Source organism: Bombus terrestris, chromosome 11 (assembly GCF_910591885.1).
Source record: "Bombus terrestris chromosome 11, iyBomTerr1.2, whole genome shotgun sequence".
In the NCBI taxonomy this organism is placed as follows: Eukaryota; Metazoa; Arthropoda; class Insecta; order Hymenoptera; family Apidae; genus Bombus; species Bombus terrestris.
This window is the reverse complement of record NC_063279.1, coordinates 11,589,161-11,604,483: the sequence shown is the minus strand read 5'-3', so window position 1 is coordinate 11,604,483 and position 15,323 is coordinate 11,589,161. Positions and strand designations below refer to the sequence as shown.

Here is a 15,323-nt window from a genome sequence, read left to right as displayed (position 1 = left end):
ATGTACCCATATTTCATACACATTATATTAAAACGACTCGTTTATATTAATTTGTATAATATAAGTAATATCATATTTATTAGTGTTGATTTGTATCTGTATATTTCCTATTATGTACTGTTTTAAATTAACATCTTATGTTTTTCGGATGTTTGTTTTTACGCGGGAATTGGTATTCTTCCATTTCCTTTTTACATGCCTTCGGTTTCCCGCGTTTAAAGCTTTTTCCCGCGGAAAATCTCGGAGTACGACACTTATAGCGCGGTACATAGGTACTTGGAACGTGTTTTATTAAGGAAGTATATGTAATTAATTAGAACATTTAATTTGTAAATTGAAATAACATTATTGAATGTGTAATTTTATTCAAACTTTGAGAAAATTGTTGAGTGACTTTTTGGCTTTTCCAAAAAATTGTAGGTTAAAAAGCAATAGGAAACAGATATCAAACAGTTTATATTAGACGCATTATTTCTACGGAAAAAATAAAATTTTTGTGTGCAAAAATTGTGTATGTTAATTTATTAATTGTGTAATTTAATTAATAAAAAAATGACAGGTGTTCAAATGACAATTCCATTCAAAGTAACAAAAAAATGTTCATTTTATGGAACTAAAAATAATGTAATGAAAGAAGATTTTAGTAATGCAACTGCGAGAGATTCTTCTCATAAATATACACCGTCTGTGAAGAAAATTATTACTTTAAGTAGTAGTGAATCAGACTCAGACTCAGATGTAGAAAATACCAAAGTCAGTGATAATGCTATAAATGTAAAAACTCCTCAACGTACGCAGAATTCAACTGAATCTGATGGTATGTGTAATAAATGAATTTATACATTTTTAATGAGTATATATTTTTTGTATAGAATGATACAAATGGTTTTATATATCTTTTTTAGAAGATCATGGTTCTACACCTCCAAAACAGAGAAGGATAGATAAATCATTTCCATTAACATCTCCAACCACACCTTCTACCCTTTTTGATAAATTAAATTTGGAATCTTCTCCAACTAAGGAGGAAAAACTGACTCCTAAAAGATTATTTGGAACAGAAAGATATCGCAATGCTCGTAAAGCTTTGCACAGCTCAATACCTGATACCTTACCTGGCAGAGAAAATGAATTACAAAAGTTAGAAGAATTTATGGAAGAGCATTTAAAAAATGAAACATCAGGATCCTTATATGTATCAGGACCACCTGGAACTGGAAAAACTGCATGTCTTTCAAAACTTATATTAAAGACTGAGTTCAAATCAAAATTTAAAGTAATTTATGTTAATTGCACAACTATGAAATCTGCTGCTACAATTTATGCAAAAATTATACAGAAGTTAGGATTACCACCCATTTTAGCTGAACGAAAATCTGGAAAATACAGTAAAGGAGTTATTGAAAAATATTTAAGCTCTAATCATAAAATGTTGCTATTAATTTTAGATGAAATAGATCAATTAGAAAGTAAAAAGCAATCTGTTTTATATTCTGTCTTTGAATGGCCATCAATACACAATTCGAAACTGATTTTAGTTGGAATTGCTAATGCTTTAGATTTAACAGATAGGATACTGCCTAGATTACAAGCTAGATGCGAATTGAAACCAAAGTTGATGCATTTTTCACCATATACAAAACAAGAAATATGTAATATAATATCTGAAAGATTAAGTGAAGCAAATGTGTCTGACTTGTTTACTAAAACTGCAATACAAATGTTATCTGGGAAAGTTGCTGCTATTTCTGGTGATATTAGAAGAGCATTGGATATCAGTAGAAGAGTAATAGAACTTGCTGAATCTCATAAATTAGCACAAGTTTTACAACCTACCAATAATAATGGTATGTGTTATATGGAATGAGAGCAAAATAAAAGTAAGAAAAAACATATTGCTATTTTCTAAATAAAATATATTCATTACAGAAATAAATCTACCTAAAAAGCAACAATCTGCAGTGGACCAGCCAGTGGATCTAAAAGAAGTCATCACTGTGTTAAACGGCATTTATGGTGGATCTCAAAATATTGAAAAGGAGGAAAGTACATTTCCATTACAACAAAAATTACTATTGTGTTCTTTGTTACTTATCCTAAACAAAGGACGAAATAAAGATGTGACAGTGGGGAAAGTAAGTATATAATGAAAAAACAACTATTTAATAAAAAATTTCAATGTATATAAATATAATTCTGTTTTAGTTGCATGAAGTGTATAAAAAAGTTTGCAAGAAACGAAATATTCATGCTGTCGATGGTTCTGAATTTTATAGTCTATGTTCATTGATAGAAACTAGAGGTATTTTAAAATTAACAAGAAAAAAAGCAGCTCGTTTGACAAAAATAAATTTGGAATGGGATCAAGAAGAGTTAGATGCAGCTTTGCAAGACAGGAATATGATGGCAGAAATCATTAACGATATAACTTGTTTATAGATGTTATTTAAAGAAATTTTCATAATTTATTAAATTTCATATCATTTTGTAAATATTAAAAAGTATATAGTATCTTTTTAATAATTTGAGAGAACCACTTTAGAATAAGCTGTATAAATTATTTCATGTTTTATATTATTTTTTTATATTACAATGAACGCATTTAATGTTTCATATATTGTATACAAGTTGATGTAAAAGGAGAAATTTATGTGATTTTTAGTGTGTATCGTAGCGATCTTTTTAAATTTTTGAAACCAAGCAATACATATTTTTGTTTAAAATTTTATTTCTTGAGCATTTTGTTATATTTGACTTTTAATAAATATAACATATTTTTAATTGTATTTATTATTATTTTGGTCCATTTGCATATAAGAAAAAAGTAAGTTAAGTTGCTTCATACATTATTTAAGATAAAAATAAGTTAAAAATTAATTATTTTCGTGGTTATTCCACACAAAGCTGCCATCTACTGGTAAATGGTGACATTTGTGAAATGCTTTTCGTTCATTACTGCGTCTCTTTTCACAGAGTTAGAAGTTAGAACTTTTGAATCATGTCTTCGGTTCTTGTGCCTGAAATTCCCGCTCCTGGATTTTCTTTTGATCTTTGTCAAAGGTAATGGTAATTATTTCAAAATTGAAAACATCTTTATATGTATATCAGTACAAACAATCATAAAAGTGAAAAGTAATATATCATGCTGCATAACCTATTACAAGTTAATATTGCTGTGTCATTTTGTAATATTATTGATTTTTCTTAATAAACTTTTCTTATGAATTTATAAAATATATAAAGAACTGTAGAATTTATTTGAGTGTATATCCTTTTCAGAAACAATTTTTTGGTAAAGAAAGGATTCCAAGCACCTAAAGCTGTTAAAACAGGAACAACAATTGCTGGTGTTGTTTATAAAGATGGAGTGGTTCTTGGTGGTGATACAAGATCAACAGAAAACACCATAGTTGCTGATAAAAATTGTAGTAAGATTCATTATCTTACTGAAAATATATAGTAAGTATTTAAAAAAAAATTAATTTCATTAATAATTATTCAAAGCAATGTAATATTAACTAATATTCTAATTTAAGAATAATTAATAGAATAATTTAATAATTATTTTTAAGTTGTTGTGGTGCTGGAACTGCTGCTGATACTGAAATGACAACTCAAATGATATCCAGTCAGTTGGAGTTACATCGTTTAAATACTAACCGCATAGTGCCAGTTTGTACTGCAAATGCTATGATTAAACAATTATTGTTCCGTTATCAAGGAAATATTGGAGCAGCTTTAATATTAGGAGGTGTTGATTTGGATGGACCACACTTATATTGTATTCATCCTCATGGATCTTCAGATCGTCACATTTATACTAGTATGGGTACAGGATCATTAGCTGCAATGGCTGTATTTGAAAGTAGATGGAAACCTGATATGACAGTAAGAATTTAAATATTTTTACTTATTTTATTATATTTTGTACAATCATATATTTCATTTTTAAATGTTTGTAGGAAGAGCAGGCTAAAGAATTGGTTGCAGATGCCATTCGTGCTGGTATATTTAATGATCTAGCTTCTGGTTCTAATGTAGATTTATGTGTCATACGTAAAGGTTCTGTTGATTATTTACGCCCTTATGATGTTGCTAATGTTAAAGGACAGCGCAATATATCGTACCGATATAAACGTGGTACTACGGCTGTGCTTAACAAAACGGTTCATCCTATAATCATTGAAGGGGAAACTGTGCATAGGCTTAATACAGAGCCAATGGATACTTCATCATAAAATGTATCAAACAGTTTTACTTTACATTTGGATATATATGTGAATTTGTAATAAATAAAGCCTTAATCTCTCTCTCATAACGCTTAAATTTATAAAATTCAATATTCTTTCCAATTAATAAATTTAATCCCAAACATTAAAATATAAATATATAACATGATTTTATTTTATTTTAGTACTGTAATCACTATGGTACAAAATAGTATTATTAAAGCACAATGTTTTAAAAAAGTCCCGCCGATTGTTTTAGTCTTTGTCTTTTCCAAGCAGGAAGTTTTACAAATTCGTCTGGTTCCATTTTAAAAATCGCAATGAAATTATCGAAAGTAAGATGCATTTCTTTACGGACAACGTCAACACCGGATGGTAAATTTTCCGGATCACCTTTTAAGACAGAAAGAGGATACTTTACATAATTATCGAAGTCACTCAATGATTTCGATAACGTTTGTATTTTCGGTAGAAATTCTTTATCTTGTAGAAGTGTGCAAAATGTTTCAAACGATTTGTATTCTCTCAGTAAATTGTAATTCCAATTATCGAATAATCCAATGAACGTTGAAGGTTCCATACCTAAAAAGATGATAAAATTATTTTACTTCAAGGTCTTTTGGTATCTTTGTTTTTTGAAAATAAATAATTTGCGATACCCTGTTTAATTATAGAAATCGTTGTGTTTCGATCTCGACCAGCTGGGTGAGTGAATAAAAATATCATTGCATCATGTACACACTCCTTCAACGATTTAGGAATAGAAGACTTTCCAATCCAGATCCATATCACATTTCCCGCGTCTAACAACCAAATAGCTTCTGGTAGGAGACTGTTTTGACCAAATCCAAGAACTTCTTCGCCAACAAACATTTCATTGTCCGTCAAGCATTGGTATAGATGTTTTTCAAGTTCTTCTCCGTCGTCAATAACTTCTGTACCGTAAGTACCTTTACCTTAAAGATTAAATTTAAAGTTCATTGTTATAATCCAATGTTAAGTTCATATTATAATTCTTAGTATCTTTTGTCAACCTCCGAGTTCTCTCCAAAAATCGTCATCTTCGTTATTTTCAGTTATCAAAGGTGCATTTCTGGGCGCAAGTCGTCTAGATGCTTGTCTAGCGTCACCAGTACTTCTTCCACCACACCATACTACAGGTGAATTAGAAAATAGAATAAAAACTCCACTAGAATCGAGGCTGCTGGATGATCTCAAAGGCCGTTCAACTGCTTTCGACGTGTATGGAGTAGATCCGAAAACTCTAACGAGATACTTTTCCGGAGCTACGAAACAAATATCTCATTAAGAATTTAATTAAATAAACATAATAAATAATTTATTCTACTGCTTACGAGAATCGCGATGCCTTCCAGCTAATATTTTCAATTTTCCATCGTAAATCTGCAACAAATGAGGCGGTTCTCTGCCTTGAGATGCTTTTACTAACTGACCAGAAGTATCTTCTGACAAATGACAAGCTGCTTCTAAAGCGGCTTCTCGATCCGCGTTTATAGAATGAACTCCTTCCCAACAATAAATCTGTGATGTTACGTTATTTCAAATTTAACACTAATTAGTAATAGTTATTGTTAATTTAACAATCGAAATTACATTTTCAACGTACGATTGTTCTACTCCTACGTCCTTGTCCATATTTGTAGCACATTACGTAACAAGCTTCTGCGTAATATATTCCTTTGTCATCCACTTGAATCATTCCTTCTTTATGGGTTACTCTCCAAAGAGTTCTTTGACCGGATCCATCGTCAACTAGTTGGCACCCAGTAGCCATTTTAGGTCTTTCATTCATATAGTCGGGATCAAAATTCGGTGGTAGAGTAAGCGGTCTTGTCTTCGCCGGTTCCCACCCTCTAATAAGAGCCTTCATCTCCGTTGGTTCACAAGCTTCCAGCGCTCTTTCCACTAATACACCATTACTATAATTTTTCTTTTTTACAAATCCTCGTGCGTTACGAATCGCTTCCAATTTTTCTCGGGCATTCACATTACGTCCGACCCAAGCCCAAACACCAGCTTCACCACGGTCGATTAAGTAAACGGCTTCGGATGTGAGATCAGCTCGGAGAATTGGTCCAGATTTCAGTTCAGCGACCTTATATTTACCGGATTGTTCGTTACATCTATACAGTTTGACTGGGCTTGGCATATTGACTCGGTAAAGGCGATCCGGCTTGACCACTCTTGTGGAAGGATTTAAAATACTGGCGAACAGTTGTCTATCTTCCTCCGGTAGTGTTTGTTCGTAACCATCATCGATGATGATAATACGACCATTGTTATTTTCTTTTCTCACTTCCAAGATACTGGCAGCGTGTCGTTTGTGCAATGGATCTGCTGACGATCCCAACCAAAGGAATACGATAGCCCTATGTACCATTATATTATTATTAATATATTATAACAGAATGATTAATGATTATTCAATTCAATTTCCTACGCACTGTGATAGAACGTCCACAAGAATAACGTCCCGTGAACTGAAATGATCCCAATGAACTTTTTCAAGTTCTGTCAAGACAGGGATCGCTACGCCAGTTACTCTATGCAATTTGCATGATGGTGTTTCAAAGTGGAAATTTTCAATAACAAGATGCTGGCGGAAATAGGCTAAAAATCTAGGACTTTCTCGTCCTTGGGCCTCCCTTGATAGTATCGTGGCAGATATTTGGGAATCTAATTCGGCCGCTCGAAGGGCTGCTGCCCCAGAGATTGTTGAATCGCAAGCAGATCCAATCCAGAAATGAATTACACGAACTATCGCAGTCGATTTTATCTCCTTAACCTGTTTAAACGATATAAAGAATATAGTTTACGCATATAATTAAACTGTGGGTGTTTATATAAATTCAAATTTTTATAAACATAATTAAAAAAGGATATCTTTTAATTTTCCATAAATGCACTCGAAGTCTACATGTGGTTAACCAAAAATCATAGTGGTGTAAGTGAAGACTTATTTTAACATTCAAAAGTACATAATATTTCTTTAATTCTATAGTTAATTAAGTTACAACTTTATTCTTTAAAGGAGAAAGAATTACCGGCATTCCAGGGTAAGGTAGTGGACCGTCTTTCGGTGACACCGCGTAGATAATGTATGCCAACTCTGAGAGGAAATGTCCCATATTACTTCCTGTAACGGCTGTAACTCGTAAACCCTGTTGCACGAACATTAAAGGAAAATTTAGTACTTCACACTTTCACTCTTTGTACTCCTTAAACTCTCGAAAAGCAGTCTAGCTAACTAAAACTATGTGATACATTTAAACTACGTGCATATATCGTAATATAACGGGGAGTATAAATTATGTTGCATTTTTATTTTGTTACGGTACCTCGATTTTCCAAATGCGAAATGTACTGCTGTTCCTCGGAACATTCTTAAAGATTTCACCGTTAGAATCATCGGAACGGCAGGTTCTGTCGTCCTGAGACACATAATTGAAATTTGACTTTTAGGAAACTGTACTCTTTTTTAAGTAGGCAAATTTTGTATAAATAACTTTTATCATATGACAAAGCAATCTTTTGTTATTTGAATGAATTTTGCAAATGAATCTTGTTTTATACGCGCAAAATAGTCCGGTAATAACGTTATCGCAAACTTTAATTTCAAGGATTTTATAATGGGTCATGATATCGAATTGATGTAGTCATTGGTCATATACGCGTTATCGAGCAAAAATAAGAAACAAGCGATATGGAAAATGAATCCGTGAAATTACAATTTTGGTCATTTTCGCGGTAAAATTATATTGACCTTCGTTTCTGCTGGTAGTCTGAGACATACAATGGCTCACGAAAGTATTTGAATACTTGTGGGAATTCTTTTTGGATATATTATGTGCGTTATACGAAACATTATGGGATTTCACTAGCACTGTAACGAGACACAACTATCGTGATTATATTGATAAAATTTGAAACGAATCTGAAGATGTATATGGAAGTTGCAAGATATTTATAATACATATAATATATTCATTAAAAATTCTCATGAATGTTTAAATACTTTCGTGAGACATTGTATTCTGTTTTCTTTTATACTTTTCACAGTCCAAGTTAGTGTAATAATAATACCGGCCCGTATATTCTCCACACGCTTTCCTTCACTCAATCGAAATTGTTATTTCTACTGTATCTTTAATTACACACCGGCTCTTCGATTCTTCCCAATAGTTCTGACATTTGCCACTGTTTCTTGGTTTTCAAACACGATTTTATTTTTCGCCCTCTTATCGATCACTGACCGTCCGATCCTTTATGAATTACTTGTCTATTTGAAATTGATCGAGCACCTGCTTGATCGTTTCGGATCTCGAACTCGGAATCACGACACGAGTGTGCGCGCCTGTATTTCGCAACGGAGAAACGCGATCAGTGCTCGCACTGAACGGTTGCTGGCAGAAAACTGGGGTATGAGAACTCACGGGAGTGAGGTCCTCGGAAGGACTTAATCGCAGGTGATCCGTAATCGTGCGTCTGTATGTTTGTGCACGCAACTATTATATATAAGTCTGTTTCTCTCTATGTTTATGTTTGCGGCCATAATTGAACGGCCTAAAGAAATATAGCTGGCGAAATAATCATTATTTTTATCAAAAATTAATTGCCGTGTACTTTTCACGGCGGATGGTGTTTCTACTGGAGCAGAATGTAAGCGAGAATAAGTGTTACAGAGAAGCGGATGTATATTGTTTCTGTATCCACAGAAGTAGCTTCCAATTAGACGCGGTGGCACAGTTTGAATGCGGAGAATATTCATATTTGATACTTAATTGGTAACGAAGAATAGATAATTTTGGACCTTCCTGAAAAAAGGATCGCGTTATTTCGATAATCTCTTAAATTACGAGTTTACTGTCACTGGACTAAGCTAAATCCATAGACATTCGTTTCGACACCAATAACTTTTTATGACTGATTTGTTAATTACTTCTATGCTTTCCACAGATATCTATCGTGCGTTGTCCTGATTTTGCTACAATATATGTATTTCAATAGCGATGAGGTAACACGCTGTTACCTCCGGGTATGCGCCGATTGCCGTTAATGCTCTAACTTGCACATAGGTGTAGGTGATGCAAAGTGCAACGTTCGCACGTATACAGCCACGCTATTGTCTTTGCAGATAATGCAGATGCATCTCCACGTTCATTCATGTCCACGCCCGCACACACGTACGTTACGAACGGTACGTGTGTACACTGTACACGTGTTATTCGAGCGTCGTCCGCGACGATCATTTGCGGCAGGAAGTGGTGACTACACTTGCCGCACGCCCACCAACCTGTATATAGCCGAATCTCTCGCGAACGATCGTTTCGCGAGGAAGTAAAAATTGTTGCTGTATAAGTTGACGTTGTTTTACCAGATTTATAGTGCGGGAAAAACTCTTTTCCCTTAGCAGTAATACGGTATGTAATGATATTTTTGCTACTACTTTCTAGAATTATAAAATATTACTTCGTGTAAAAGAATTGGCAAAAATGCAAAATCAAAAGACAGATAAGATACAACACAATTTGTTGCTGTTCAAATTGGTGGTTGCTGTTTTGTCAAATTTATCGCGCAGAAAAAATTCTTTCCTTCGTTCCCTTTCTTTTTTTTTTTTTTTAGCTGTAATACGGTATGTAATAATATTATTAATTACTTATGGAATTATAATACATTATTTCACATGAAAGAATTAAAAAAAAGCAAGACTAAAAAATATAATAAAACACGATAAAATTAAAAACGTATGTATTTATTTATGAATGTTTAACTTTGTTCGTTTCCTTATCCCGCTTAGTTTTGCGTCTTTGGTTTCACATAGTTACGCTCCTCTGCAGACTCACCCGTCTAGAGAAATCCATCGTTCTTTCTTCTCCGTTTTTCCGTCACGTCATTTAAAGGAATGTATACGAACGAATCCGCGGCGATATGCACGAAGGAGCAGAAGAAGAGGCGTTTGCTGCGAGGTAACACCGTCTAACTGTACGTGAACACAACTGATACCATGCGTTCCTGGCTAAAAAGAAACCGTAGCGGTGCAGACTCGTCCGGAAGTCAGCCCGGAACCCCGACCGGCCAGCCGTGACCAACGGGTACTTGTTGGATATACGTTTCAACCATGCGGGCATCGCCTCTACGCCATACACATCTCGCTTCAGCGCACCTGTTCTGTACCTTTCTAACGTCATTCTGACATGTTGAAGGTCCTCTATCGTGCTCTTCTTTTTCCTCTTGGTTATCTTCGTTCGAATAACGGAGACAACGTAACGATCGTGATTATCTTGTATCGTTTCATGGAAGATGAAGAGGGTAATTGTTACACTCTTTTATTTATTACAGAGAATTAAATTTAAAAAAAGACGAATATTTCTTTTAACAATGAATGAAATAATATAATAGTACAGAGTATAATACACACAAATTTGAAAAAGCATAGATTAATTATAAATTTAAAAAATGTAATATACGTACAGTTTCACTTATAACGCGATCCTGTTCCAGAAAAATTATTGCAACTCAATGGTCTTCCTAAAAATTACTTGGATACACCAAGTGTATTCAATACTATCGTAATATAATATAATTGTAATACGTAATATACATGTTGAAGTCGTGTGAATTTGAAAGCTGCTCATTTATTATGTTACTGAAGGGTGTTGTTTTTCCATGCGCGTCCATCTGGCACCTGTCAGTCGATTTTAACGGATACGAGAAATTTTTGAAGTCTTTTTATATGATAATTATAATATAGCAATTTTATATGACGCGGTAAGAAGCCGATGGATTGGAGAAATGACGAATCTGACCACTCAAGCGGTTTGTGACTGTTTTGTCGCAGGTTGTGAACCCTTCGGTTTCATCAATATTAAATCGCGTCTTTTCTTTTGTGAGTAGTTGAAAATTTTGCATGGGACGAGAGAAATCTTTTGTCCAAGACTATGAGCGATATATGTTTGTCAGTGGCATTAGGATGTAATGTCTGTTCTCAAGGAGTACAGGTTTACACAATTTGCTCAATGTTGAAAAATTTCTTTATTTTCGACGTAGTATAAATTATTACTTTTTTATGAAAATTCAAAATTTCCCAATAGGCGAATTTTGGCAATTGTAAAGAGTCAAGGAGCTTTACATCGGCTCTTGAACGTTTGGAACTAGAGGCAGAAATTGAATCCAGAAATGATATGATACCGCTTCGTCGAACAAGCGATGTGCAAACTGAACCACCCGATGATATTGACCAAGAATTGTTCGGTTTAAATACTAAAGATATGTTGCCCTATAAGAAATCTGTTCAACATTCTGACATTTTGAATTTTCAAGTATGATTTATAAATTTTGATATATAATATCATAAAATATATTATTTATAAAATTGTGTATTTTAGGGTGTCATGCATTCACCAGAAGATATTGCTCGTTATTGGAAAAAAGACTCGCGAATGTGGCTTTGGAAATCTGTAAAGCTCATGCGAAGAAGGAACAAATTAAAATCATCTAATATATGTTCAGTAAATAAAGAAAATGAAGAAGAGTAATAATCTGAATATCATCTACAATTTTAGACGTAAAGCTTTGTTGCGTTTATAATGCTGTTTTATCGTTGATGTCGCTGTTTTAAATCGATTATACTTTTTGATAAGTGTATGTACCATTGAAGAATAACTAAATACTTTAGTTTTCATATAATATAATTTGTATTACTTTTTGATTCTATTATAACAACTTATATGCAATAAAAAAAATGCATTAATATAAGTATTTTACTCATATCATAATAATAGATAAGCATAATGTTTACGCTATCTTTTAAAAGTGTAATCATGGTTTTTTTTGAAATATGTACAAGATATAATATATAGATCTATTAAACGAATTCCAATCGTTTTAACCACAAGTTTCTACAGAATCCAATTCTTGTCTGTCTTCGAGTGTTTCACCCATTTCAAAGCGTACAAAGTCCAAGATTTCAGTCTGCTCACTTTGCAATAACTGCTGTATAGATATACTAGGATCAAATAAAAATTCTTGATACAGCATAACAGGTTCGTCATCTACATTATCATGGGGCTGATCTACCTTTGCATCACCAATTTTGGTTGGGTTCATGCCTAATATTGAAACAAATATTACTACAAACCTATACTTACATATAAAGAAATAATATGGTAGATTAACTGAAAGATAAATATAAGTACCAATAATATGCTGACAAAGTTGCATTCCCAAAGTATTTTTCTTTTTATCAGATTTTAAAACCACGAATGCTCCATATCGTCCAAATAATGAAGATACTGGGTTTACAGAAGTAGGATGTATGCAACCATATAGATGTACACTTGGTTGTACACTCATACATAATGCACGCCTTATATTAATATTTTCTCCTATAAGTCCAATAGTTAAAGCAGAATGATCACTTAAACTTTTACCATCATCTGCATATAATTTACTTATTGCTTCTGTACATAATATAGTTTTCTTGATTAATGAATCCTGTTCAATTGTCATTCCATGTTTTAATACAGCAGCAAGTATGATCTCTGTTAGCTCATAGAACTTCTTATTTCTTGCAACAAAATCTGTTTCACAATTAATTTCTACAAGAGCTCCATGATTATTATTAATGATCATTGCTATTAATCCTTGAGAAGTCGTCCTGGATTTTAATTTCATTGCTTGAGACCATCCTTGAGCCTGAGCCTGTTCCCTTAACCATTGTTCAGCCTACAATATTTTAAAAATTAATATTTAATAATAATTAATAATTAAAAATTGATGTTCTTACATAGCTTAATGCTTGACTTACTTTTACTATGTCATTGTCATTTAACTCTAAAGCTTTTTTACAATTTACAAATGTATATCCAGTTTTCTTGCGCAATTTGCTTAACAATGTTTTTTTTGATGTGTAGCAAAGTACATAATTTGTATGTATTGAACGAAAAAATTGACGTAGAATCATCTGAAATGCTACTTACGTTATTTCACATAAAAGAAGATTGAAAAAATATTACATTAATGAGACCTAACCTAAAAATATCTTAACTTTATTTTGAATCATATTCTACTTAAATATAATGACAATTATAATCAAATGACCTTAAAATAATATTTTCATTCGAAATTTTTTATAAATACTATACAAGTCGATCAATTTCGTTGCCTAGAAACTACAGTCAATTGCAGTCATAAGAGTTGCTCTATTCGTAACTTAATGACATTAAATATATAGAAAGAGATTTTTAACGCATTATATTGTAAAGTATTATACAGTGATATTATTCTTTGAACTTCTAATTTCGAGAAAATATTATGTTGCAATATACTTACCGTGAACACAGCTTAAAGATAAAAATGTAGTCCAGCTACTAAAACTGAGTCCGAAAGTGGCGCCGTCTATGCCGATGCAAAATTCAATCGCAAGGTAGCAATAAACATCAATTTTCTGAATTACATTTCATCATGCAACTTCTAATTTCGTTTTATTAAAATTTCAAAATATATATTCACTATACAGATATATCTGGAGTTGTATTCTAAGTATAGGATATCTTCGATATTTCGGTCTCTAATAACAAGTAGTTTCAACATGGAATGTGATTGTGAGGAAATGACATCATGTGAGGGTATTACGCGTCCGGCGGTTCAAAAAATACGCGCCAAAGATGTTCCAAAGATATTAAAAGTAGTTGAAACGAAAATTGAGCCATTATTTTCGTTGCCACCAGAATTAATGAAATGTATCAAATGTACAAGAAGAGAAGAGAAGCGAAAGCAACGTAAATTCGGTGTCACGTATACAGGGAAACGATTAAAAGTAGAAAATTTCCGTAGGTCAGCGAAACATTTGAACTTTTACTAAATTTTTTAGAATTGTAAAAGAAAATTTTATAGTAAGGAAATTGAACTAGAGCTTAAAATAACGTTTACTTATAGATACATGGTTAGTTTAATCACCAAACCTGAATTATCGAATGTAGATATAGATTTAAACAATGACGAAGACGTAAACCGATATTACAATTACATTTGCAATGGGGTTGATACTGTTCACACAGTACAAATTCAGGATGTCGTTATAGAGAAGATATTACTTTTAGTCCCGTATCATTTGAGAGATCGATTTGCTTATTACACAGAAAGCTTGCTAATCGAGATCAGAGATACTTATACAAGAAATATTAAGAAAGCAATACTGCAATACGCGCTTCAAGTTCCTGTACAAAATTATTTGTTAAAGGTTCAATTGAAATTTCAATTCTATTTGTTATACTATATTTTATATATGTATTGTAATTTTCCATTTTTTAAAAATATGCATTTCTTTAGCAGAAAGACAATGATAAAAAATCGCTTTACATGAGATATATCGTACCTGGATCGACAGTTAATATTCGAGAATGCCGCGACAATTTACAGAACAATTTATTTCTAATAAATCCATGCATGAGGATGTCCTTAGACCATTGGGTTGGCGAATTTCGGTAAAAAATCGGCCATTTATTACACTTTCATTTTGAAACACTAATTGATTATTTTCCAGCGACTTTCGATTGATTGATGTAAAGCAAATTGCACAATGTAAAGAAAGTTGGGACTTGATGGGATTTAACAAGATGATTAATAAACAAATTATTAAAGCGAGAAATATGTTGAAGAATTTTTGGTACGATGGAATACAGGATATCTTTCTCGAGGTAAAATTTCACGAATTCTTACTGTAAATTTTATTCTATTCTATTTTAACAAAATTGGCGTTCATTCGTTTATCCGTAGAATAATAGAAAATCATTAGTTCCGAGTATGTTGCAACGAATACGATTCAAAAGATTCTACGAATGCGCTGCCAAGATAATGGAATCGCAGCTTTTGTCAATGTGTAAATACAGTTTGAAAGATTTTATGGACTTGATCATTCGTGGCAAGGTGGATTATTTAATTCTTATCGTTAGATTATGGATGTTTATGCAAATTTATATCTTATAAACATAGCTAAAGAAATGGAATTAATACTCTACTTGTAATAAAACGAGTCACGTAATAATTATTCGTTATTTGCAGCCGATTAATTGC

General features: G+C 32.6%; 4 protein-coding genes across 6 annotated transcripts; 2 read left to right on the top strand and 2 right to left on the bottom strand.

Annotated features, from left to right (window-relative positions):
* The first annotated feature begins 152 nt into the window (after nucleotides 1-152).
* Nucleotides 153-3,060, top strand: LOC100644374 (cell division control protein 6 homolog). The gene is made up of 4 exons (XM_003398860.4): nucleotides 153-817; nucleotides 906-1,847; nucleotides 1,930-2,135; nucleotides 2,206-3,060. The coding sequence occupies exons 1-4, from the start codon at nucleotides 553-555 to the stop codon at nucleotides 2,437-2,439; spliced, it is 1,647 nt and encodes a 548-aa protein (XP_003398908.1). The 5' UTR covers nucleotides 153-552; the 3' UTR covers nucleotides 2,440-3,060.
* Nucleotides 2,901-4,318, top strand: LOC100644612 (proteasome subunit beta type-7). The gene is made up of 4 exons (XM_012313626.3): nucleotides 2,901-3,060; nucleotides 3,280-3,459; nucleotides 3,573-3,888; nucleotides 3,963-4,318. Exons 1-4 carry the CDS (start codon nucleotides 2,999-3,001, stop codon nucleotides 4,236-4,238), a joined length of 834 nt encoding a protein of 277 aa, XP_012169016.1. The 5' UTR covers nucleotides 2,901-2,998; the 3' UTR covers nucleotides 4,239-4,318.
* Nucleotides 4,183-11,112, bottom strand: LOC100644731 (villin-like protein quail). Of its 2 annotated transcripts, none has more exons than XM_020865437.2 (9): nucleotides 10,094-11,112; nucleotides 7,589-7,681; nucleotides 7,295-7,411; nucleotides 6,695-7,035; nucleotides 5,857-6,619; nucleotides 5,585-5,771; nucleotides 5,264-5,515; nucleotides 4,889-5,185; nucleotides 4,183-4,811 (listed from the first exon to the last, which is right to left on the bottom strand). In XM_020865437.2, exons 1-9 carry the CDS (start codon nucleotides 10,109-10,111, stop codon nucleotides 4,462-4,464), a joined length of 2,418 nt encoding a protein of 805 aa, XP_020721096.1. In that variant the 5' UTR covers nucleotides 10,112-11,112; the 3' UTR covers nucleotides 4,183-4,461. The 2 variants fall into 2 exon arrangements, with proteins under 2 accessions (XP_020721096.1, XP_003398911.1); XM_003398863.4 differs by lacking the exon at nucleotides 10,094-11,112 and adding an exon at nucleotides 8,409-9,306.
* A 971-nt stretch (nucleotides 11,113-12,083) lies between these two features.
* LOC100644971 (elongation factor Ts, mitochondrial) lies at nucleotides 12,084-13,841 on the bottom strand. Of its 2 annotated transcripts, none has more exons than XM_012313627.2 (4): nucleotides 13,581-13,841; nucleotides 13,057-13,212; nucleotides 12,446-12,974; nucleotides 12,084-12,358 (listed from the first exon to the last, which is right to left on the bottom strand). In XM_012313627.2, exons 2-4 carry the CDS (start codon nucleotides 13,210-13,212, stop codon nucleotides 12,135-12,137), a joined length of 909 nt encoding a protein of 302 aa, XP_012169017.1. In that variant the 5' UTR covers nucleotides 13,581-13,841; the 3' UTR covers nucleotides 12,084-12,134. The 2 variants fall into 2 exon arrangements, with proteins under 2 accessions (XP_012169017.1, XP_003398913.1); XM_003398865.4 differs by having other exon boundaries at nucleotides 13,057-13,220; nucleotides 13,581-13,789.
* Between the last annotated feature and the right edge of the window lie 1,482 nt (nucleotides 13,842-15,323).

What these genes read in the sequence shown, in the direction of transcription:
- LOC100644731 (XM_003398863.4), bottom strand. Translation starts at nt 8,441, where the DNA reads ATGTCAGAACTATTGGGAAGAATCGAAGAGCCG. An exon ending in TGGGAAGAATCGAAGAGCCG is followed by an intron (nt 7,682 to 8,408) that starts GTGTGTAATTAA and finishes TATGTGTCTCAG; the next exon opens with GACGACAGAACCTGCCGTTC. An exon ending in TGGAAGGCATCGCGATTCTC is followed by an intron (nt 5,516 to 5,584) that starts GTAAGCAGTAGA and finishes TTTGTTTCGTAG; the next exon opens with CTCCGGAAAAGTATCTCGTT.
- LOC100644374 (XM_003398860.4), top strand. Translation starts at nt 553, where the DNA reads ATGACAGGTGTTCAAATGACAATTCCATTCAAAGTAACAAAAAAATGT. An exon ending in ACAACCTACCAATAATAATG is followed by an intron (nt 1,848 to 1,929) that starts GTATGTGTTATA and finishes TATTCATTACAG; the next exon opens with AAATAAATCTACCTAAAAAG. An exon ending in AAGATGTGACAGTGGGGAAA is followed by an intron (nt 2,136 to 2,205) that starts GTAAGTATATAA and finishes ATTCTGTTTTAG; the next exon opens with TTGCATGAAGTGTATAAAAA.
- LOC100644612 (XM_012313626.3), top strand. Translation starts at nt 2,999, where the DNA reads ATGTCTTCGGTTCTTGTGCCTGAAATTCCCGCTCCTGGATTTTCTTTT. An exon ending in TCTTTTGATCTTTGTCAAAG is followed by an intron (nt 3,061 to 3,279) that starts GTAATGGTAATT and finishes TATCCTTTTCAG; the next exon opens with AAACAATTTTTTGGTAAAGA. An exon ending in GATGGAAACCTGATATGACA is followed by an intron (nt 3,889 to 3,962) that starts GTAAGAATTTAA and finishes AAATGTTTGTAG; the next exon opens with GAAGAGCAGGCTAAAGAATT.
- LOC100644971 (XM_012313627.2), bottom strand. Translation starts at nt 13,212, where the DNA reads ATGATTCTACGTCAATTTTTTCGTTCAATACATACAAATTATGTACTT. An exon ending in ATGACAATGACATAGTAAAA is followed by an intron (nt 12,975 to 13,056) that starts GTAAGTCAAGCA and finishes AAAATATTGTAG; the next exon opens with GCTGAACAATGGTTAAGGGA. An exon ending in ACTTTGTCAGCATATTATTG is followed by an intron (nt 12,359 to 12,445) that starts GTACTTATATTT and finishes TTTCAATATTAG; the next exon opens with GCATGAACCCAACCAAAATT.